Consider the following 24,347-nt stretch of genomic DNA (forward strand, 5'->3'; position numbering starts at 1 on the left):
CTCCACCAGCACAGTGCTCCCATCTGCAGCTCCACCAGCACAGTGCTCCCATCTGCAGCTCCACCAGCACAGTGCTCCCATCTGCAGCTCCACCAATACAGTGCTCCCATCTGCGGCTCCACCAGCACAGTGCTCACATCTGTGCTTGCCGTGCCTTCAGGAGCCTGGTGGTGTAATGGTTACACGCGGGGCTGCAGTCTGCGTGGTCAGCAGTCTGAAACCACCAACAGCTCTGAGGGAGAAAGACTGGGCTTTCTACTCCCATGAACAGTTACAGTCTCACAAACTCAATGGCAGTGAGTGTGAAGGGGGTGGTGTGTGTGTGTGTGTGTGTGTGTGTGTGTGTGTGTGTGTGTGTTTACACTGGCTCACTAAATGGGGTCATCTTAATGCCAGGCACGGGGGTCTCCCAGAGCAGACAAGACCATCTACGCCTTCGTTCATGGACTGATTGATTTATATGCACAGTGCCTGGAAAGATTGCACGGTGCGCTGCAATCCACAAGGTCGTAAGTTTGAAACCACCAGCCACTCAGGGGAAAGGCAGGGCTTTCTAACCCTGTTACCAGTTAGTCTCAGAAACCCACAGGGGCAGTTCTCCTCTGCCCTCCAGGGTAGGCCGGGACTCGGCATCGACTCGACAGCAACGAGCTTGGTTTGGCTTGGCTTGGCTTGGCTTGCCTGGAAAGGAAGCTCATTCAAACTATGTGTCTTCCTTTACACCAGGGTTTGGCAAACTTGCCCAGAGGGCATATCTGGCATGCTCATTTTTGTGAATAAAATTGGACTGGATCATGATACACTTATACTCACATTGCCTTGAACTAGCTGAAGAACGGTATCGATTTGAGCACTCACTACACATTTCTGGGGGATCTGCTTGGCACAGCCACAATGATAAGCAGATGCAGACAGAGATGGGGAACAACAACTACCCCTGCACCCAGGAGGGGTGCTGGTCTGTGAGGGAGACACTAACTATGGGCAGAGCTCCGGCCCTGGGCCTCTGCGAGAGCAGTCATTGATGCTGGTCCTCCAGGGAGAGAAGCGCTCCAACATCTTTGCGTGTGGCAGGCCTATTCCAGGAAAAGGCTGCCTCGGGATAAACTGAGGACGGCTAGAAGAGCGTAGGCCCCTCTGGGTGCAGGATGCAGGGGCATGTGCAGAGGGGAGGGAAGACCAGGGGCCAAATGCCCTGCCCTCTTCCTGTGGGCAAGAGGACCACTCCTAAGTCCCCTGCTTGGGAAAGGGCCCTCTGGGGGCACTGGAAGAGGACACGGTGACTCTAGAGCCACCATCAAGTCTTGAAGGAGCCGGAGCATATAAGCCCGGTCAGGTTCTGTGCGCACCCGGACTGTGTGCACTTCCTCCACAACCAGAGATGGCAGCTCATCCCGCCTGGGAGGCAGGAAGTCTGCCGCAGACACAGGGTCCCCAGCACCGACCGTGTCTTTGGACGGGCTCAATACACAATGAACCAAGTCCATGTCCTCTCCCTTTTTGTTGTCGTCGTTCCTGGAACCGCCCCCACCCCCACCCCCCCGCCCCCTCCTGTTTCTTTGGCTGTGATTTCGCCTCAAAACGTAGGCTTTCTGGGTCACACGGATGTGGCAGACTACACTTGGAGGACCCCATCTTCCTGTGACAAGGATTGCTTTTGGAGCAAGGTGAACTTTAGGAACGAGAGGATACGTCTTCCTGGCAAGACGGCTTTAACCACACATTTGGGAAGAGAACCTGTGTTAAGTCAAAACCACTCAAACAGAGACTAAAAGGGGCATGGACTTAAGACAGAGCCAGAGATCCTGCCCAGGTCCCTGAGATCTCCTCTGGGGCCATCAGGGCAAAGGACTGAGCAAATTGAAAAGGTACACGGTCCCATAGAAGGTCTGCAGGGAAGCTGCATGGAACTGCATCTTCTCATCAAAACGAATCAGCCACAGCCCGAAGAACCCGGCACCCCAGTGCACTCTCCCCGGCTTGCCCAAGGTAGCCGTCAAAGTGAGCCCCAAACCCTGCACAGCCAAACCAACACGAAGCTCCGGGAAACCTCGAGCAGCTTTGTCTTTGAGGAGCTCTGGTGTCACGAAGCAATAAAGCTAGCACGCTCCTCGGAAGTGAAAATGGAGAGACGTCGTCTCACGCATTTGGGACATGTTACCAGGAGGGACCCGTCCCTGGAGAAGGGCACCCTGGCTGCCAACGCCGAGGGCCACCCCAAAGAGGAAGGTCCTTGTGGAGATGGACCGCCACAGTGGCTGCAGCAATGGGACCGCGTGGGGCAGCACCAGTTTCCTTCTGCTGTCCTTGGGGGTCACCGAGTTGAAAGCAACCTGACAGCACCAACAGTCACAGGGTCGCGATCGAGTGTGTCGCGAGGATGTGCGCACTCAGTGCCTCTGAAGACAAGCCCGCGTCAGAACAACCCGAAGCGTCTCCGCAGTGCTGCTCCACCGCACGCAGAGCAGCGGCTGACCGGGTGGATGACGGAGAGCTCGGCAACAGGAGCCTGTGGGGAGCTCGAGGAAGGCAGGCTGTCTGAGCGTCCGAGGGAAAAGGTACGGGGCTAAGTCCGTCAAACCCAGTCTAACAGCAGGACGCAAGCCATCTTGGGGTCCCTTGAAGCTCCGGAAATCTGTGGGGCCTTCAGAAAGTTGGTGGAGGGTAAAGAATGGAAAGGCAATGACATTTCCCCACCAACGTTTTGAAGTCTCTCAGATGAACAGAAGGGAGAGATCACCCCGGATAGCTGGCACCGAAGGAGCGAATTGGGGCAGCCCCAGGCCAGGTGAACACTTTCAGTCAACTGGCAGGTGCTGGGCAGGTGTCTTTACCATTTTCTGGCCGACTCTGTGACCAATTAAAGGGGTGATGGCGCCTCGTGGTTTGGGCATGCCAAGGAGCATACCAGCCCCCAGGCCATGATACCCTCCTCTGTCATGCCAGCACCTCTGTGCCTCCTTCTTTTCCTTCCTCCCAGGTTACGGTAATGACGCCGGCACGTGAATGAGGGCAGTACCATTGGATGCCCACTGACAACGTGACCATGACCCGTTTCACAGATTGGGGGTGGGGTGGCCCAGTTTAGGGTGACAAGACGTCCCGCTTTTGGAGGGACAGTGCCGATTTTTGGAAAGAATGCATGACGAGCTAGGGAACGGTCTATTTGGTCCATATAGACCAAATTTTTAATCAAAAACCCCTCCCCCACCCCTTTCACCCCCTGGTCAATGGTGTCCCGCTTTAAATCTGGTCACCTTAAGACCCACACAGTGGGCGTGCAGTGCAGGGGCCGACCTGCGGCTGGCAGAAGTGTCCTCTTCCAAGCCCAGGGCCTCCGGGGTCTTGCTGGCCTAGCATGTTTATACTACCTGACGTTCTTTTTCAGTTAAGTGGGCTGTAATCCTGCTATTTGGGCAGGCGGAGACCCCGGCAAGCTGCCGCAGAGCTGGCTGGACAGGACAGGGTGTCCATGGCTCAACACCCACTACATAGGAATTTTGGCAAAACTGTTGGCCCGGCATCATGCATGCCCGGTCCTGTCTGCCAGTTTCCAGCAGGCAAAAGGGATTATGGAACTGATTAAACAGCACCACGGGACACAGTCAGACACATCCGGCCTGTGGACCTTCCACAACTGCCCTGCACACCTCAGAAGGCAGCACTATGGAAAAGGAAAAGGTGGGGTCCTGTTTGTGACTGAGAGACCAGAGAGACATGATGAACCAAAATACTTCACGCCTGAACCCCGGTTTAGGCAAGTGTGTGTGTGTGGGTCACAGAAGACATTTTGGGGACAATTGGGGACATGTCAAGTCCGGGCTGTGCATCAGATGGTTAGCACAGATAACTATTCATTTGGTGAGGGGCCCTGGTGGCACAGTGGGTTATGCGTTGGGCTGCTAACCTCCAGCAGTTTGAACCCAGCAGCGGCTCCAGTGGAGAAAGAGGAGGCTGTGCACTTCCATGAAGACTGACAGCCTTGGAAACCCACAGGAGCAGTTCTACTCTGTCCCACAGGGCCGCTGTGCACGGGAATCCACCGGATGGCAGGGAGGCTTTTTGTTTTTATAAACTTTTTGAGTATGTGTAATGAGGGGTGATAAGTGGTTGCCCGGGAGATGGTCTTTGTTGCTAGGAGAGCACAGCTGAATTCTTATGTCTGTGACTTTTACTTTGAAGTGGTTCAAAGGTAACTCCAAAGTCGTACATACAGCCTACACACTAATACACACATACAGAGTCCGAGGGAAAGTCCCACCCGAACCCTCCCTCGAAACCTAATCCCTGCGTCTCTCTGCTCATCTCAGCTTTAGCAGTCGTCATGAACTCCAAGTCCCGGGCTTGCAGCTAGCGTGCGCTGGGCCTGTCCCCTGCACTTGGCATGTTCCAGGTCCCTGACGACCCTGAGCAGCCCTCTCCAGCGCCTCAGAGGCAGAAGACAGCGGCACGCTCTCGTGCTTGGGAGCAGACCACGGCTGGGGCATGGACGGGGGTGTGGTGGGGGGAGACCTTTCTTTTCTTAGTACAAGAAGGTCCTGAGCACCCACAGCAGGTCTCTGAGTGGCCAGAGATGCTCCCCCAGAAGGGGCCGCCCCCACCACAGAGGGCAATGATGGGGCCCCAAGGACAGGGGCCTTCCTTCCTGGGAAGGTCTGTCACAGGGTCCCAGAGGGCCTCCTCCATGCCAGCTCTGGACGAGACCTGGAGGCACGTGGCTGAGTGCGCGGACCCAGGAGGGATGGAGGGGCCAGGAAGACTCGGTCTTAGGGCAAAGCCCACCAGCAGCCACAGGATCGCCTGAGGTGGGACACTGGCCGTGTAGCCTGGGCAGGATGGCAGCTGGCTGGCACAGCACCACAGTCAATGGCCTCGGCAATCACCTGCTCTGGCCTTACGGGATGATGCAGGCTCGGCACCAATCCCAGGGTGAGCTGGAGAGGTAGCTGTAACATCCCAAAATCCACTGGAATGGATTTGGGATCCTCTGTGACCTCCAGGCAAGTGCCCGGCAGGATGCCTCGTGGCATCTGGATGGCTCTGTCCAGAGCACCGCACGGCACCGGCTTGATTCGCCACCACCCTGTGCGCCGTGCCCCTGCCAGGCCTCTCACCGGGTGCCTCCGTGTATGCAGGGAGGTGCGGGGCCGGGCGCAGGGAGGGGAGGGGCCCTGAGCCAGTATGCCTGCCTCCTCCTCCTTCTATGGGCACCACCTGCCCTGCCCTGCCTGAGATAAACCACACACCAGAGCCCCGCCACCTCCACCTCATCCTCCCCCCGCCCCCACCCCAAGGACCACCCCGGGCAGCACACGGGCACCGATGTGATCTTTACACAGCTCCTACTTCCTGACTTAGAACCAGGCCAATGGCCCCAACACGGTGCTGTCCGAAGGTGGCGTGGCATCCACGGCTACTCACACCATTCGCCAAAAGGCGATGGATGGGCTTCCCAAACACCCTCCTCCCACAAACCACAGCAAGACAAGCTGCTTCCGCCCTGCTTCCTGGACACAGTGTATAGACACGCAAGTCAAATCCCTCTCTGCTTCCTTCTCACTGCGGCAGGAGGGATGTATAGGCTGGCCTTGGGTGGTCCTACGGGTCTTGGGGGCTTCAACAATGGGCAAGAGGGCCCTGGATGAGCCCCATCCTGAACAGCAATAGAGGCGCCTTTCATCGCCTCCTCAGGCCACGCCCTCTTCACAACTACAGGCACCTGGCAATGCTGTTTCACAAATGGACAGTGTCTTCCAGAAGGGAAGGCTCCTGAGGTGCCCAGCCCGTGCTTCAAATCCACCCGGCACTGGCCAGAGAGGATGCCGCGGACATCACGTCAAAGGTGTGAGCAATACCAGCTGCCGGCTCACCTGGCTCAGAGGTCAGCGAGGTGAGGCCGCCCAGGAACATAGCTCCTGCCCCAGTGGGTCAGTGCCAACCACCGCCACCCCCCAACATCCAGACAAGGGACGCGCTTCCCTCCGGAGGCTGGGGGCCTGCAGCAGTCTGGCGGGGGCCCGGTGTGGGGGCTTCCAATGCTCCACAGCAGGCCTGTGAGGGACCGCCCACCCCATGCCATTGTCGACACAGATCTCAGTGCATCCCCAGCCCCACCCCAAGGGTGAACCCTCTGTGAGGTGCCTGAGGATTCTGACACACGGAAAACCAGCCCACGATTCACAGGCTGTCTGGCGCAGTGCACGGTCTGCCTCTCACTGCCCAGTGAGGAAGATCCCTACTTAGACTGTCTCCCCGTGGGGAGGGTCTGGACTCTCAGGCTGAGGATAGAGCTGTCACAGTGGTCCCGGCCTCGGAGAGGTGGCCTGGGAAGGGTGAACCCTGACCTCTGTGCCACACGCCTGGTTAAGCTGAAGGTCAGGGTGCAGAGCGAACAAGTCAAAATCAAGGGGGGCGGGGATCAGGGTGGGGGTGGGGGACAGTAAGATGCAAAAGCACACTGTGACAAATGGGGAGCCACCCCAGACGCAGGTGCAGGTGTGGGGACACAGGAAAACTCAGGGAAGGCTTTGGACGAGGACAGGAAGGGGCTCAGGAGGGAAGGACCAACAGTTGTTTGTCTCCTGGGAGGGAGGACGGATGGGAAGCAGCAGCACAAGGCAGAGCAGCAAGGCATGCTGGGGGGTCCCACTTAGCTGGGGGGAGTGGGGAGCAGGCTCAAAGGCACAGGGGAAGGTAGGCAGGGCAGAGATCAAGGGGTCACCCCACTGGACACTGGTTCTAAAACAGAGCACTGAGCCCCAGCCTGGCTGGCAGGGACGCTATGGATACTAACAAGAAGGCCCTAGGAGTGGGGCCGGGGGAGTGCGGAGCGGGACCAGGAGGTCAAGCCAGCCAGGGACCCTGGTGCTACAGCCCAGGTCTGGACTAGAGAGAGAATCCGCCTGTTGGGGTTCAGCGGCCGGGAGGAGAGTGGTGCCTGGGGCCTCCCTATACACTGCCCCCTCCCCAGCCAGGCCTGCCAAGTGAGCTGCCCTCCACACCCCGGGGTGGCTTAGCACCCCAACTGAGTAACCCACTCTCACCTGCATCCAAACGTCGTCTGTAACAAGGTTGTGATGCCCACGCAGAAGAAGATGGTCCCGATGAGCTGGCTGGTGGCCCACTGGTCATAGCCCACACACATGGCGTCAGCCAGCAGGAAAGGCACCGCAATGGTGCCGCTGAAGCAGGTCAGGTAGTGCTGCAGGCAGGGGAGAGGCGCGGACGGTGAGCACCCCCTCCCTCCCTGCGGGATCTGATGTCATCCCCAGGCGAAGCTGTGCTTTCCTGGAAGCTTCTCTCTCACTCTCTCAAGGTCGTGTGCTGTATCGGGCCTGCCTTCTTCCTTCCCATTCCACACCTCTCCTTTTCACGACATCTGCTTGCCTTATTCCGAAGGAAGCTTCTAACCCAACGCTCCCCGGGGCAGCACAGGCACAAGCAGCACTCCCTCTGGGACCGGGCTAGTGGAAAAGGCTGGAGGAAACCACCACTTAAGCAGCTAGTGCTTAGCGATGGTTGATGCTGGGGTGTGCCGGGAGCAGGCTTGCTACCAGCCAATAGGCCGGAGGCTTGAGTCTGCTCAGAGGTACCTCAGAAGAAAGGCCTGGCGACCTGCTATCAAACATTACTCCTGATGCGCGAGGAGTCACCCTGAGTCAGAGTCAGTCCATCCTCACTGTCCACCTCCAGGAGAACTCACCCACTCGCTGCCACCAGCCAATGCTGACACACAGTGAGCCCCTGAGGGTGGCCGAGACTGTCACTGTTCACGGGAGTAGAAAGCCAGGTCTTGCTCCCTCTAGAGGGCGAGGTCATGTACTACTTTTTAAAAATGTGAGTTCTGAAGTTAAGACTGCCCATGCCCAAATCCGAATGGTGCCGCTTTCAAGCGATGTAGGGGAAGACACTTGAGTTAGTTAATTGTGCCAGCCTGGCCGATAATCACATGTGGGGCTAATTGAAAGGCAGAGGGATAAATGGGTGGTGAAGCCTCGCCTTTCTAGTTCTCGGGTCTCTTGTTTTGTGATGGTTGCACCGGGTGCAGCTGCCTTAGCAGTTGCCTGCTTCAGCTTGCAAGATTGACTTCCTACAAGACATCCCCAAGAAGAAGCTACATGGACCTATCCCAATGCAGCCCTGGGTGCTGGAGCAGCCGTGTGGAGACCCCTGCCAGTGCTGAGATGCTTGTTCGTTCACTGACTCAGCTTTCCTCCTGCAGTCGGCATCATTGCCTCTGTTTTGTGAGGTGGAGGACTTTGTGGACTGGTGTTGCGTGAATGGGTTAATGTTGGACTTGTGGGCTTGGGCAGCATTGGGTTGGGATGTTGTCGTGATGCACATTTTCTTTGCATAAAACTCTCTTATACATGAGTTGCTGTGGATTTGTTTCTCCAAAGTACCTAGACTACTATAACACTCAAGCTTCCTCCTCCCTCTGTGCCTGTCTCCTTCACTGTACAGGGATAAGAATGAGAGCTCACCTTATTCCACTGTGAGGACATTTAAATCAATTGTGATGTGTACATGCGCACGGGTGGCACAGGGCCGGCACAAGGCAGTGCCCGATCCACACAAGCTCATGCTTGACCCCACAGGGACCACGGTCCACTTGACACTGCCTGTGCGTCTCACCTGTAACCCCAGGAAGATGCACAAGTACCAGGGGGGGGCGTCTTCGATGGTGTAGATCATGTCCGATCTCTGGGCATCCAAGCTGCCAGTGCTGTCCAGGGTCTCTGCGAGTGAGCTCTGTGGGTGAGCAGGGAAAAGGAGGACTTAGGAAACGCAAGGACCCACACCACGCAGCTCCACACAGGACAGCTGTCCTGCCCTCGCCTGTGAAATGAAGCCTTGAATCTCGCTCTCTGGGGTCCCTGGGTGGTGCAAATGGTTAAATGTGCTCAGCTGCTAACCTGAGGGCTGAGGGTTTGAGTCCACCCGGAACCACCTTTGAAAAAAAGGTCTGGTGAATCTGAAAAAAATAAATAAAAATCAGCCATTAAAAACCCTATGGAGGAGCTGGAACAGAATGTCTGTTCTGTTCCCAAAAAAGCACACACAAAAATAGATAAAAGGCACAACAGAACAGCTAAGGCAGCAACACAGTCGTAAATCAAGAGTCCACCCAACAGCAACCTCTGAGACAGGGTCCAAGAACCCTGTGCAGCAGCGCCGGCACCAGCTCCTCTCTCAGAGCGCCCTACTGGCTCAGCGCTGGGGACAGGTGTGCTGGCCAGATGCTCTCAGGCAAGGCCACATGGGGGCGGTGGACACGAGCAGCCCGGATAGGTCCTGGTTGAAGAGATGGCTATTCAGTACGAACCCTTTCCACACAGGAGAGACTGGTCTCCCCACCTGCAAGGAGATGGGATCTTTCTATTTGGAAGAGGAAGTCTCACCTCCTCCTCACACACCACTACTGCTCAGACAGCAACTGAGTCAAAAGAACAGAAAGGGAGCCAACATGACGACGTGTAATGCTTGGCTCTAAGAACAGGGCCCAGCAATGCACGGATAGTCGACAAGACTACTTCTGATTTCTCCTTGCCCCTTGCCTGCCTCGCTCACTTGCTCGCTCACTGCCATCCAGGCGATGCCGACTCACAGGGACCCTACAGGACAGGGTAGAACTGCCCTTTTGAGTTTCCGAGACTGAAACGCTTCATGGGAGTAGAAAGCCTCATCTTCCTCCCCTGGTATCGACCCTTATGGATTGCAGTTGAATGCATAACCACTACACCGCCAGGTCTCCTTGTGCCTGACCACTAGGTAAGTGCCTATCGTTCACCACATGCCAAAAATCATCAGAAAGACCGGAACCCTGCAGGTTTGAGTCTCGGCGTTTCTGGCCTGCGTCTGCCTTATTCCGGTTGCTGCCGAGGTGTGGGTTTGCAGAGGGCCAGGCTTTTGAACTGGCCGCAGTGCAACCACAGTAGAGCACCAGCCTGTTTCTTCAGTGGTGCCGCCGGGTGGCACCCTTTTGCCTACCGGATGAGTACAAACCTTCTCTGCCATCCAGAGACCTTCCCGGCAGGACTTGGCAGCTCGTGTGGCATCTGAGCCAAACAGAAAAACTCAGCATCACACTAATTTTCACCTCAGAACCACTCTGCTTTGAACCCCCTACAAACAAGTGCTCACATTCTTCACATTGTTTTTAAATAGCTTAGGAGCTAGCCAAACCAAAAAAAAAAAATTTTAAGGTCAACAGGAAACAAAATGAAAAGATGTTCCACAAAAAACGATAATGATGACTGACGACATCCGGAAATTAACCGCAGCTAGTCCAACCCCTTCCTTCTCATCTGACGGGCTTGGGCTTTCCCAAGATGCTAATTCCGTGTTTGTCCCTGTTTTCAATGTACAGAGAACTGGAGTCTGGGGCCTTTAAACAAAGAAGTGATGCAGTTTAGCCTCACCTTCAAGTCTAAACGTCAATGTCTAATGTAAGCTGACATTTGATCTAATCCAAATGTGATTGAATATGACCTTTCAGAGAGGGCTTGTCTTCCATTAATTCCAACCATGGATATTCACAGATTTGCACTGTTGAATGGGTTATGAAGGATTCTAAGTGTCTTCCTAAAATGTGCTGGTAGAAAGAGTGGAGAAAGTATGTCTGTGAATAAGTAATTTGACATGTGGCGTCCGTTTGGTGGACACGTAGCTATGGATATTAGGTTCGCTACACAAAGGATAAGTCAGCACCATTGCATTATTTCACAGGCCGGGAAGGTTTCTGTTCAGAAAGATCTGAAGACAGTACAGCAGTAACACTACAATTACAGTTACATTGTACAGTACTATCAGGGTGTGATGGTTAGGTTTTCTGTCAACACAGCTGGGCCCGGGTTCTAGGCGAAGACCTAGTAATGCCCACGATGTCGCCTAACACAGTGCGGTCACTTCCACGATGGGGTCTGCAATGAGGACTCCATCAGTTGTAAGAAGCCTGAGGGTGGAGGAGATGCAACCTCCTTACTCAGATCGCAGCCCTGATGCAATCAATTGAAAGGAAATTTCACTGGGGGTGTGGCCTGCTTCCAAAATAAATGGACACTGTGGGAAAGCCTGTTTGCCCTTTTTTTACATTATTTTTTTGGCTGGGTCTGGATCCTGCATCTGGCTCAGTGACCACAGGTTTTGGATGTGATCCCGAGGCCTGCCATGCTGGCTGCTGATCCGGGAGTTGTTGACGGTCTGTTATCTGAACCCCTTTGCCTCTGCAGCTATGAGTCAGGAGAAGCCTCCAGCTGACTACCTGACCCACAGACTTGGAACTTGCCCAGACTTGTCCTTGCCCACTTCTCTTGACATAAATGTCTCTCACACATCTATAAGCTTCACTACTTTTGCTTCTCTACAAACAGCCTAAGACATATGGTATCCTAACCAGTTTTAGCTCTCAAACAGATGGACAGAGATGAAAAGACTTGGCACCTGTCATTCATCAGCTAAAATAGGCTAAGATAAAGGTATGCAAACATACACACGTGTGCATGCACGCACATCTGTGCACAGCACATGAGTATGCATAAAGAACATGCCCACAAGTAGTATTTCAATTACAGAGTAGTGATGGCATCAAACCAGTTGGGCAAATGCCACGCTGCTTCTCCGTGAGACGGAAAGGAGCAGGTCTGGTCACTACACTGTGGTGGGCGCCACGTCCTCCTACCATTGTGCGCACAACTCGAGGCACTTTCTAATGCAAGAACCAACCAAACAAACAAACAAAAAACACATCAAAGGCAAAAACCTAACATCAAGATTCTTTCAAAAGATCTTTTAATAATGTCACTTGAAAAAGAATTCTCCGTCTGATGTGATGGCCTGACATCATCTAAAAAACGAACCAACTGCCTGCCCTTCAAAGGTGAAAGGGGATGCCGAGCTCAGCTCTCTCACAATCTTTAATGACCTTTCCTGCTTATGAGCCATTTCTAGGGTTATTTAGTCTCTCACATTGCTGGGGGGTATTTTAGTGTTTTTATTTTTAACCCTCTACAAAATAATTTCATCTAGAACAGAAATTCGACAACTCTTAAAAAAAATTTTTTTTTAATATTACGGATCCCTGTGGCACCATGATTACCGGTCTGGCTGCTAACTGCAAAGCCAGCCGTTTGAATCCGTTAGACGCCCTTTGGGAGAAAGATGAGGCTTTCTGCTCCCATGAGCTGTACCGCCGTGGACACCCACAGGGGCAGTTCCTTCAGCTGTCCTACAGTGCTGCTATGAGTCAGAATTCACTTGACGGCCGTGAGTTTGGTTTTTATAGTTAAGTATTTTAAAGCCACACAATAATTCTGTCATGGCTACTCAACTACTCTGTCTTCATGGTATGAAAGCAGCCACAGGCAGTGTAAACAAGCAACATGGATGTGCTCCAATAGCATTTTATCTACAAAAACATACAGCAACCAGGTTTGGTTTGGAGGTTGAACTTTGCCAATCCAGGGCATACAGACACAGAATCCAAGTCACCAACTGGATCCAACTCAGCAACTCAATAGGAAAAAGTAGAACTGTACCCCTGGGTTGTGAAGACAGTAAATGATTATGGGAGTGGAAAGCCTCGTCTTTCTCCGGTGGAGTCAAACCGCTGACCTTGTAATCAGCAGCCCAACTTGTTAACCGCTATGCCACCAGGCCTCCTCCAGACCATATAAAACCCACACCCACTGACCCGGAGTCAACTCCGAATCATTTCAACCCTACGTAGATTTCAGAGGTTGTAAACCTTTATGGAAGCAGGTAGCCTCATATTTCTCCCAGAGAGCAGCAGTCAAGTTTGAACTGCCAATCTTGTAGTCAGCAGTCTGGTGCTTGAAACTAGTAACAAAGATGACTTTTTCAGTGAGTTGGCCTGAGTAGATAGGATACAAGGTGGAAGAGAGACTTAACTATGTACCATTTCATAGGTTTGGGTTTTTTGTGTTGTTGTTTTTTTAACCACAGGGCTATTCATTCAAGAAATTAAATAAATTTAATTTTTTTTAAATTAAAAGAATCCTCAGATTATTTTATTTGGTAAAATGAATACCGTATATACTTGAATATAAGCCAACTTGAATATCAGCTGGGGCACCTCATTTTACCACAAAAACTGCATTAAAAATGTGCCATAAAACTCAGCTTATACATGAGCATATACGGTACTTTGTATAAAACCAAGAAACCCGACCTCACTGCCATCAAGTCAAATCCAAGTCAACGTGACCTGAGAAGGACAGAGTAGAACTGCCCAGAGGAGTTCCGTGGCTGTGAATCTATGGAAGGAGACCGCCTCATCTTTCCCCCTGGAATGGCGAGTGATGCTAAACGCCAAGAGGATCCCCCTGTGCCCCCCAGGGTCCCTCAAATTATATAAAAGCCAAATCCATTGCCATCAAGGCAACTCGCCTCCTAGGGACCCTACAGTGTTCCCGAAACTAAATCTTGGGAGGGCACAGGCAGCCTCATGCTTGTCCGCCCCACACCCGCAGGAACATGCTGTGCGTATGCACTACTGCGCTTGGGGTTGGAGGCCATGCCTAACTCAGAAGGCCTGGGGTCCCTACATTAGGGATACATACAGCATTTTACAGGCTAACGGACCAGCGGCTGTGCGTGTGCGTATGCGTACACATGCGCTCGTGCACTTGTACATGGAAAATGCAGGAAGGACTGTACCAGATTGCCAGCCACCAATGGTACCTGTTATTTTTTATACTGTTTACTATCGTGGTGATATGCTCCAAATAACTTGATTTTTCAAGAACAGTATCCCCAATTAAAAAATGCGGCTGGGGTGGTGGCGGCAATATTTCACTTGAAACACAGGGCTCCAAATTATGAGGAGTGAAGAGCCCTGGTGACTGGACTGTTGGCCACAAGGACAAAGAGGAAGCTGCCTGCTCCAGGGAAGATTTACAGCCTCGGAAAACCTGCTCAGAGTCACTGCGAGTCTAATCGATTTCGTGGCAGTGCGTGGTGAACAGCCTGGGCTATTATGGTGGGCACTCACGATATAGCCATCTCTGATTCCTAATAGCTGCCGCCCACCCACCCCCAGCCCCCTGTATGTGAAAAGACACAAACAGAGCATTCCCCAATAAAAGAATGTTCGCGTCTGGGATCCCAGCATCATGTACTTGCTCCTGGGATCCACTGTTATGCCCCCATTTTACAGAGGAGAAGCTGGAGACTAGGAAGGTTGAACGACCTGTTCAGGACCTGCGCACAGCAGACTGACTCCGTGCGGCTCACGGTATACTGACTCCCTCTGATGACCACAAAGAAACAGCTCCTGTCACACTAAGTAGCACTGACCCAGAGGGGTGTTCCAGAGTACTGATGGGCCGCAGAGAACTGCCATTTTGAAAAATAAAATAAATACACGTGCAAAACCACGAACAGCTTAATGGTTTGGGAGAACAAACACGAGTAAGGAGAACATCAATGGGACAGGATTTTCCCTTCCCTGCCCCATCTCTCCTTGAACTCCTGTTCCTATTTCATGTGTCAGGTGCTGAGGGGAAGGGTCTTCCCAGGCCACCTGGAAAGCAAGATCCCCCAGGGTAGGATCACACCCTCTGAAGTGATGTTTTCTTTGCACAAATCCAAGACTTGGTCAAAGCAAACCCAACCCACTGCCACCAAGCCAGTTGTTTTGACTCGTTGTGACCAGGCAGGACAGGGTAGCACTGCTCCTCCCTGGGGCTTCTGACACCTTAAATTCATCTTCACGGGAGCAGGCAGCCTCATCTTTCTGCTATCGAGCGGCTGATGGATCTGAACCCCTGAATTTCTAGTTAACAGCTTAGTGCTTAACCCACTGCACTATTAGGGCTCCTTTTAAGATGGTAGGCCCCCCCTCCCAAAACAACAACAAACCGTTTTTCTCATCTTTAAAACAGAGATGATGCCTGAAAATAAAAAATAAAAAAAACAAAAACAAAAGCAAAAAAAAAAGGGGGGGGGGGGTCCACTCACTGCCATCGAGTCGATGTTAACTCATAGCAACCCCGTAAGGGCAGAGTAGAACTGGCCCAGTGAGTTTCCGAGCCTGTAACTGTTTGTAAGAGTCGAAAGCCCCGTCTTTCTCCTGAGGATCGGCTTAGTGGTTTCGAACTTCAGACCTTGCAGATCACAGCTCAACGCATTGCATAACCACTCAGCCACCAAGGCTCCTTAAAAACACGAGTCGTGAGAGCGATCTCCTCGCAGGGTCCTCGTGAGGATCAAGTGTGAGAGGCAGTGCGCTGCGCAGCACTCAAGCCCAGGCCTGGTCTGTGCGCACCATCCGGCTGTTCTCGTCCCACCCAGCATTTCATGGAGCAAGAAAGGTGGCCAGGAAACCAAGGAGATCTTTATTTCCCTTAGTATTTGAAGAGATCCACACGAGCTGCTGATAAAGATAATGATACAATGTTTCACCCAAGCAGAAGCACACCTCTAGCTAAAATGTACTAGAGATCCCCACCACCAGCACCCCACCCCAAACACATCCTAATCAAAGGTACTTCAGAGGGAAAACAGAGAGGAAGTGGGGTCCCTAAAGTACCTTGTAGGGAGCGAAATCGAGGTGAAACAAAATGTTACAACTGTCGAGTGGAAATCAATCTGCTCTGTAAACCTCCACCCAATTTAAAACGCATCAGCTGCTCAAAAGCCCATAAATGTTAATGTTCCTAACTACCGATTCAAAAGACGGCTAGTTTCCTGGGTGCCTGGCCCGCAGTGGTATCCTGGGCATTCTGGTCACCCTGTGACCAAGCACCCAGCGCCTGAGGACTGGGTTTGGTGCCAACAAGTCTGTGGGTAAGAGTTTGCTAGAAAACGTGCCGTGCTGGCGTTGTGACTTCATCAGGCTACGCTGGGGGCCGCGGCCAGGCAGTGACCCTCGCACGGGCCCGGGGCCACTCTGGCTCCAAGGTCTACAGCAACGCTTGGACTCTTCAGGGGGAAAAGCTTGGTTAAGTCTCCTTTCATTAGCCTCCCCCAATTTTTAAACTGTGTCAGACAGCAGCAGGGGAAACCCCCATAAAACGTCCACCTCCGAGACTGGAAAGGCAGTTTGGGCAAACACACACAGAAAGCTGATGGCTTACACAGGGACGTTGTATCATTTCTTCGGTCTTTATCATTCCGCTCAAGCTGGGGGCTACACTTGTTATCTGTCGGCTTAGCAGAGTTCTGAGCCCAGGGTCCGTGAAAGCCGGTCTCTCTGGCCACAGAGACTGGCCTTCAGGAGATCGGGCAGGGTCACAAAAGGGTCTTCCTCACCTTAGTGAGGGATTCCCATTGCGTTGGTCAAAGAGCATTTTCACAACCACTGATGGGTTCCTCCTACTGCATTATCTACCCCGCACCTACGTGTGTCCGCCACGGAGCTGCTAACTTCACCTTGTTTTATTTAATCCTCAAAACCACCCTGCGAGCCGTGCTATTTTTGTTCCTGCTGTAGAGACAGATGTCCTCCAGGCTCAAGTAACTCCCCCTCTGGAGCTGGATGATATCTGTACCCAGACCTACCTCGCTTCAGACCTCAAGTTTTGTTTTAGTTTTAATCACGTACTGCCTTTCAGCTGAAAGTGTGTGTGCGCGCAGTGAGTTTGGTTCCCAGTCAACAACTTTTATACCAGTGTGTTGAATGGGGCATTGGTGACAAGTTTCATTGTCGTTTCCATTGTTTGTTCTGTTCCTCTTGATCTAGCTTCCCCCCTTCCCATCTCATCATTTGGCTTTTGGGAAAATAGACCCCACACTCTTAACCACTATCCCTCTGGGACCGTGGCTGAAGATCTTTAAAAAAAAACACATCTAGATAATTCTACCACCTATGGTTGCCACCGTAATGGAGGCAATGGAAAACTTGTCACTTCTAGCCATGGCTCCCACTTCCATGATAAAATGCCCATGTCCCCCCAGCCCAGCTCAGGAGGGCAGACAAAGCCCGATGAGGCCGCCTGTGCCCCCCACCGGCTCCGAGGCCGCGTCAGGAGGGTACCTTTTCCGCAATGCCGTTTTCTGTGGTGTAGATTGCCATGAGCTCGGTGTCCTCATTGTCCTGCTCGCTGCTGGACGTGGCCCCTCCATTGATCACCACCTGAAAAGACAGTGCACTCAGAGTTTGTCTTGGCGCACACCATGCCGCCAGGCGTAGAAACCTCTTTCCCCGCAAAGGCTTTTTCTCCTGCTTCAAGCCTAACTCGTCAGCCACCTTGTGGAAGCGCGTTCAATGCAAACCTCTCGGGAGTGCAGAGGTGAGCTCCTTCAGGGCCCGTACTCCGAGAAGCCGGGCTCACAATACTGCCCCCGCAGGGCAGACGTCCCCTGCTGCCTGGGCCACAGGTGCCTCTCTGTCACCTGGTACCACAGAGGACAGGGCGTTAGCGGCACCCCCTCCTCCAGACACAACACGCACAATTCAAGAAACGCCTGTAAACTCGGACACTGCCCAACCTAAGAGAAGCCTCACAAATTCACGCCACACACTGCCCAACCTAAGAGAAGCCTCGCAAGTTCACGCCACACGCCCTGGCTGGGCACCTGCTGTGTCCCAGGCAGAGAGGGCAGTGAGCCTGGCTGCCTTCCAGGGGAGCCAAGAGGTGAAACTCTGGCTTATCGTGCTTACTGCGGTATGTTAGGGAGTCAGGAAGGGCTGGGGGTGGGGGTGCGGGGCTGGGTCAATCACTCTGGCTGCAGTGGGAAGAACAGACTGGACAGTAGTGGAGGAAAGGGGACCCCAAGGAGAGGCAGGAAGAGCCTTTGGGAGAGGAGGCTGCTGCCAGGGAATAGGGGTAGTGGCAGGAACCCTGGTCTGGTTCAAAAGAGCCAGCCAGAACGTGCACTTAATGACACCCGTGGACTGTGGGTGGGGTGGGGGGGTGCTGTGCACATTGCTCATGAGACACGTGCAGGGACCCGCTCATGTACTCCATCTACGGGGCTGACGAGTGCTAGTCAAAATACTAGGCCACTAGCTCACTAGTGGACTTTCATTTGGTGGATTTCAGCTAGTCGCCTGAGTGGTCTCTTACAAAACCATGACATGTCCCCTCAAAGGTCAACTGTTCAACTTGATCCTTCAGGAAAGACCTGGCGCTGGTCTTGTGTTGAAGAGCAAAGGATGGCAAAAAACCCACGGTGGACAGCAAACGTCACACCTTTTTGAAGCTCTCAGATATTAGTCCCATCTGGGAAATGCAACATGCCTTGGAATGCTTTCTAGACTTAAGAAAGATCGGTTTCTTTGGGGCTATTAATAGCATCACAGATAACAGAGGGGAATCTTGGCCTCATTCGCTCAGGAAATTGATCAAGCCTGTATAAAAACATCAGCAGAATTTAAAAACACTGCAGGAACAAGATGTCCTTTCTTCCCTCCAAGGGCATTTCAAACCAAATCTGTGCTAGCACTAGGTTTTTAACCCTCCGAAGCTAGTACTGTGCCATCACTCCATCAACTGCCACAGCAGGTTTGGTTCTACCTGCAAGTGCCCGGTGCCTCTTTGAATACCCTGGGAGGTTCCGCGGGGGTGAAGAAAAGACTGTCTTCTGCTCGGTAAACATGGTGTTTTTCTCGTACCGTTTCTAAGTTGAGACAGTGATGCTTCAGCACTTGTTTCTGAAGCCACGCCCCGAGATCCTGAGATCTGTAAGCAGCAGGAACGACGTGGGTGCAAGCCTACCAGTGACCTAGGGAATGTCAAGGCCACAGCTGTAAGCTGACAGCTGCACTCAAACCAAGCCCCGACCAACCGGGACCAACAAGCGGGACTCCTAGTGACCCTAAGGGGCAGAGCACAGCTGCTTCAGCGCGTTTGAGGCGGTGAATCTTTGCGGAGACACATAACACGTGGCCGCTTCTTTCTCTCTCCCTGGAGCAGCGGCTGAGTTCCAACAACCACTTTTTCGGCTAGCAACAGAGCACTTTAACCCTGGTGCCACCAGGGCCTCCTTTTGACAGCTCAATTACGCATTACTCCACAGATGTTAAAGAGGAGAGTCCCTCTGCTTACTGACAGGGGTGGGGATGACAGGTGCCTGTGACACTCAACAGATCACCTAATTAGAATCTATTGCCCAGGTTCCAAAACTCGCTTGATCACTGGACCCACCTGGGGATCTGGCGGAACTACAGATCTCTGGGCTCCATTTGCAACCTAATGAATCAGACTCTCTCAGGGGAGGAGCCCAGGGATCTGTGGTTTCCCTAGATCCAAAGGTGATGCTTCTGATCATGCAAGCTTGGGAACCTAGTTATCTAACATAACCCACCTAGGCGCTCTGGGGGTGTCGTGCATTCCGCGTTGAGCTGCTAACTGCGAGGCGAACCTTTGTCAAACCCACCAGCTGCTCCTCCTATAAAGACTTACAGCTGACATCGCAGGGAGCAGGTCTACCTATGGGCTGGGGGTGAGTGGGAATCGGCTGGATGGCAGAGGGTTTGGTTTTGGGTACCACAGCTAACACTGCGCTTGAAGTTCCCCAAACTGCCTACTGCGCTCTAGGCTTTCAATAAAAAGGTAACCCTTTTCTCCCCACCCCACAACAACCGTGGCCGTGGCCTGAGTGCTGTCGATGGTACAGCACTCAGCTGCTAAGGCTGGAGAGGTCAAGGCCACCCAGATGCACCTTGAAAGAAGGGCCTGGCAGTCTACTTCCAAGAGTCGGGGTCAACCCGATGGTCGCTGGCTTAGGTTGGCCAAGAGCCCATTCTGGCCACACCGTCCACTGAAAAGCATGAGGGCGGCAGGCAGGCAATGCTGGTGGGAATGAAGTGGCCACCAGAGGCACCGTGGTGGCGCCTCCACTCTGCAAGGCACGGGCAGGCCCCGCCATGCCAGCCAGGAACGACCTCTGTAACTGGATTCACGCCCGAGTGAAACAGCTTCTGTGCATCGTGCATGGCAGCTCTATTTGTAGTAACAAAGGATTAATAACCTAAGTCCCTGTCAAGAGGAAATAAATCATGGCACACACCCATGCCCTGGATCGGCGTGCAAGTATAAAAAGATTAAGCGAGTTCTTTGTTTACTGACAGAAGGATGTAGAGAAGAGCATCCAAGATATATTAGTACACTGGGAAAAAAAGCAAGAATTTATAAGGACAGCAAGTGGAATAAGGGTTTCAGGTGGCGGGGGATACTGTGTGTGTATGGGGGGGCTAGGTAGAGGGTGTAAAAGGGAGACAGTGTCAAGGAATCCAGGAAGAAAAAGAATGTAGCAATTGTACGATTCTGCTTGACATGTTTGAACGATAGATTGATAAATGTATTAACTCCCAATTATGAATAATGAATAAAAAGCAAGACTAGATCTACATTCTCATTCTCTCTCGTCTACAAGGGGACAGTTGATTTCCCTGCATATTTACAAATGATCCCCAGAGGGCCTTTTTGTCGGGGAGTGGGGGGGGGGGGCACCTGGAGTGGGTGCAAAGAAAGAACCGCAAAGAAAGAACCGAACAAAACACCCAACTCGCCGCCACCAACTCGATTGACTCGTAGTGACCCTGAAGGACAGTCAACCTGGCCCTGTGACTTTCCGAGACCGCAACTCCTTACAGAAGTGGAAAAATCTCACCTTTCGCCGGTAGACCAGCTGCTTCAAACTGTGAAGCTTGGTGTTAGCAGAGCACTACATGATGCCCACTACGCCACCAGGGCTCCTGGTGCAGGGAGCAAAGCCCTCAGTGCTCACAGACCAATTCCAACTCGGAGAGATTGTAGGACAGAATGCCCCTTACGTTAATTACATGATGGGGCATCCACCGAATTAAAATAGCAGGATAGTGTTAACAAGGAAGAGGCAAGTCCACTCGAAAGAACTGATTACATGACTGCCCCCGTGCACATGAAACACACCCGCGCAGCGCGCAGGTCTGGGAGAACTAGTCTTTGTTTCACGGATGCGAAAGACCTCTTCATCTCTGCTTCAGCACAACGGCAGCAGCCCCCTTCTTGGGGGTGACGGAGTTGGAGGGAGGGTGACCCCTCCAACTGGACCCCTTTGGGTTCATCCTTCCTGACCGCTTCGGATTCGGCTACAAGGACGATCCTAAAGGAGAAACTCCCCCAACCCCGCGACTTCCAATGCTTTGGTCAGAGCTTTATGTAAGCCTTTTTGCCTTTTATCTGCACACTGACTAGCTTCTTGTTCACACATTTGTTGCACATCTCTCTCCTACGCTAGGTTCTGTGTTAATTCCACGACACACATAATCCTTGCGATAAGGCAGGTGCTATTTTTACTTTCATTTTCACACTTCAGGGCACTGATGTTGCCCAGACAACTTTACATAACTCTGAACCACACTGCACCCAGCCCTCACTCCAGACCTGGAGCTCTTAATAAGCCCGTATAACTCCAGGAATGGAGCCGTCCTGGTGATGTAGTGGGATAGCGAGCCAGGCTGCTAATCTCAAGGTCTGTAGTTCAAAACCACCAGCCCCGCTCCTCAGGAGAACAAGGTATTCTGTTCCTGTAAAGATTTACTGTTTCAGAGACACACAGGGGCAGTTTTATTCTGTCCTATAGGGTCATCACGAGTCAGAATCGATTTGAAGGCAGTGTTTTGAGTCATTACTCCAGGGCTCTCGCCGAGGGTTTTTAACAACCTAGAAAATGACCACCCAGTTAAAAAGCCCTGGTGGGGTCATGAGCTACACACTGAGCGCTAACCTCCAGTTCACAGCACTGGAAACCCACAGGGGCAATTGCATCCTGCCCTGTAGGGTGGCCATGCGTAGGAAGTGCCTAGAAGGTAGTGGGCGATACAGTCCTCTGGGGCTCACATACTTGTGCTGCCCTCAGGGAACTAACAGCTGTCAGAACAGTTGTATAGAGAATCACACTGTTGCCCAGTATGGGTTGTTTCGGTTAATGGTGGGCTGTTTGGAAAAGAGGAGGCAGGCAGCTTAGGGGGTGGAGGGCTGAATGTATCTGGTGCAGTGTGGAACACAAAGCAAGATCCAGAAAGAGCAGAACGGAAACGAGGCTCTTTTAAAGTCCCCGGCAAGGCCCAAATGGCTCTAGGTGGTGCCAGCCAGAAGGTCGGCGGTTCCGGCTCACTCAAAGGCCACAGGCTTGGAAACCCGACAGAGCAGCTCAACTCTGCACATGTGGGGCCGCTGGTGAGTCATGAGAACCAACCACAGGGGACGGTAATCACCATGATAACACATGGACCAGCCTGCACTACAATGCTCCTCCAAAAATTGCATCCACCATAAATGACTGGGCCAAGTCTGCTACTTGTGGCGCTGCTCACCTCAAGGTCTGGGGTTCAAACACATCATGCTCTACGGGGGACCAAGAAGGCTCCGGTAAAGATTTACAGCCTTGGGAACACTACATGGGGTCACTACCGCAGTGGCTTCTCAACTATGGGACGAGATGTGCGTCTTGTATTACAAATGTCTTTGCTATAAAATGACCGAAACATCTTCAAAATACAATACGAAAAATCTGAAACTCAAAATCAGGGCAGCAATGTTTTTACAGAACAAAACCAAATGCTAGGAAGACAGAAAAGGAAGGAATGCCTATGGTACACAGAAACTTTGTTGCAAAGAACATGTTGGCAGATTTCTTTTCTAAAATGTCTACAAATTCATACATCTTAAACCGAAAAGGCCATTGATGTGTTTAAGAGACTTCCTTCCTCCTTAAAGCTCTGATCTTAAAGGGGATTTAAGCCAATTCTCCAGTCTGTCTCCAGGAAACATATTCCCTCTTACCCGCTTTCCAAACCCTTCTCAGAATCACACACTCACAATCCCCAAATATGGTAGTGTAGTGGTTACGCGTTGGGCTGCGATTCACAAGGTCGGTGGTTTCAAACCACAAGCAACTCCTCAGGAAAAAGACTGGACTTTCTCCTCCGGAAAACAGCTAGAGTCTCAGCAACCCACAGCGGGTCACGATGAGTCAGCCCTGATTCAACGGCAGAGAGTTTGTTTTTGTTGAATCCCCGAAATAGAATTAATTACTCTTAGAGAAAGGCAACATTTCCTAAGACAATTATCACCAATTCAAACGAACTTCCCATCACAAGACCCAACGAAACTCCAAACTCTTTAGGAAGGTGCAAGAACTCCTGGTACCCAGCACTGCTGTCGGAGGGGCAAGACCCTACATTCAAATTTATCTTATAGAGACCCTTTTATGAAGTCTGAAACAGGACAGGGACAAACATCCATCACCTGAGAGCAGGAGGCCATCAGCATGAGGCTATAAAGGTGCCCAGAGGATTCAGCACTGCCTCTGGTTACTCAGAAACAAAGGAACCGAGTCTGGGAATCACGATCAATTCCTCAATCGGAGGCAGGACTACAGAAGTGGGGAAGGGGCCAGGATTGTGATCCCGACAGTATTACATATGAAATTTTTTTACAAGGTTGGCTCAGGGCCCTTGAATGACCTTGGGGGCAGGAGAGGAGTTAAGGCTCAAGACTATGAGGCTCTAGTACCCCAATTTCTATGAAGGGCAGGCCCGGTAAGTTCTGGAGGGAGAGACTGCCTCTCCCTCATTGCAGGCCAGGAGTGTCCGGGCAAAGGCACCCTGCCCGAGGACAGAGCTTTTTACAGCGCCAGTTAAGAGAAAAAAGAAGTCAATGGAGGCGGAATCTACTTGGGGACTCAAAATGGATCTAGGGCTGCCACTATGAACCGCAGCCTTTCGCAAACCTGCTCTCAGATGGAAGCTCTAGCACGGCATTCAAGCGTTAAGAAAGACGAGGTCATCCTCGCTTGGTTTCAAAAATAATACTATTTGCACCCAAAGGGAAAAAAAGAGCCTGTCTTTTTCCACTGGAAAATTAGCATATCACCCAGTCCAGACTTGGAGGATTCAAAGTCAAAAGCCAAACACACACCAGAGTCGGTTCTGACTCGCAATGACTCTATGGGACAGAGGACAACTGCGCCAATGGGTCAAAGGCTATAAACCTTACGGAAGCAGCCGACTTCACCTGCGGAGGATGGGGAGCGCTGTGGGTTCGAACCACTGGCCTTCTTGTTATCTGCACAACACTAACCACTGTGCCACCTGGGCTCTTTCCAAAACCAAACGCACTAACATCGAGTGTCTTCTGGTTCACGGGGAGCCTTTAGGACAGAGGAGAATTGCCCCTTTGGGTGTCTGGTGCGGCCAATCTTTAGGAGAGGCACAAAGTCTTGTGTTTCCTCAAGAGGTGGTGGTCCAAGCGCTGGCCTTGGGGCTAGCAGCCCAACCAGGATGTAACCCACTCCTCCCCCAGGGAGGGCTCCCTGGAGTCAGCAAACCTGCTGGGGAATGATGCCTTTAACCTACGCCTGCCAAGGTCACTTCTAGTAGAACAGTGAGGGGGGGG

At 52.3% G+C, this 24,347-nt stretch overlaps 1 protein-coding gene across 2 annotated transcripts in view; it reads right to left on the bottom strand.

The window, feature by feature from the left end:
• Positions 1-24,347, bottom strand: part of SLC23A2 (solute carrier family 23 member 2) — a 105,077-nt gene that overhangs the window by 25,979 nt on the left and 54,751 nt on the right. For both annotated transcript variants that reach the window (XM_004697851.3, XM_045295437.1), the window contains exons 3-5: positions 16,997-17,095; positions 8,635-8,751; positions 7,044-7,201 (exon numbers count right to left, since the gene is read on the bottom strand). In XM_004697851.3, the coding sequence (XP_004697908.1) occupies positions 7,044-7,201; positions 8,635-8,751; positions 16,997-17,095 (374 nt within the window). The remainder of the gene's footprint in view (positions 1-7,043; positions 7,202-8,634; positions 8,752-16,996; positions 17,096-24,347) is intronic.

Source organism: Echinops telfairi, unplaced genomic scaffold, assembly GCF_000313985.2.
Source record: "Echinops telfairi isolate 266 unplaced genomic scaffold, ASM31398v2 ScPeMD7_5592;HRSCAF=6446, whole genome shotgun sequence".
In the NCBI taxonomy this organism is placed as follows: domain Eukaryota; kingdom Metazoa; phylum Chordata; class Mammalia; order Afrosoricida; family Tenrecidae; genus Echinops; species Echinops telfairi.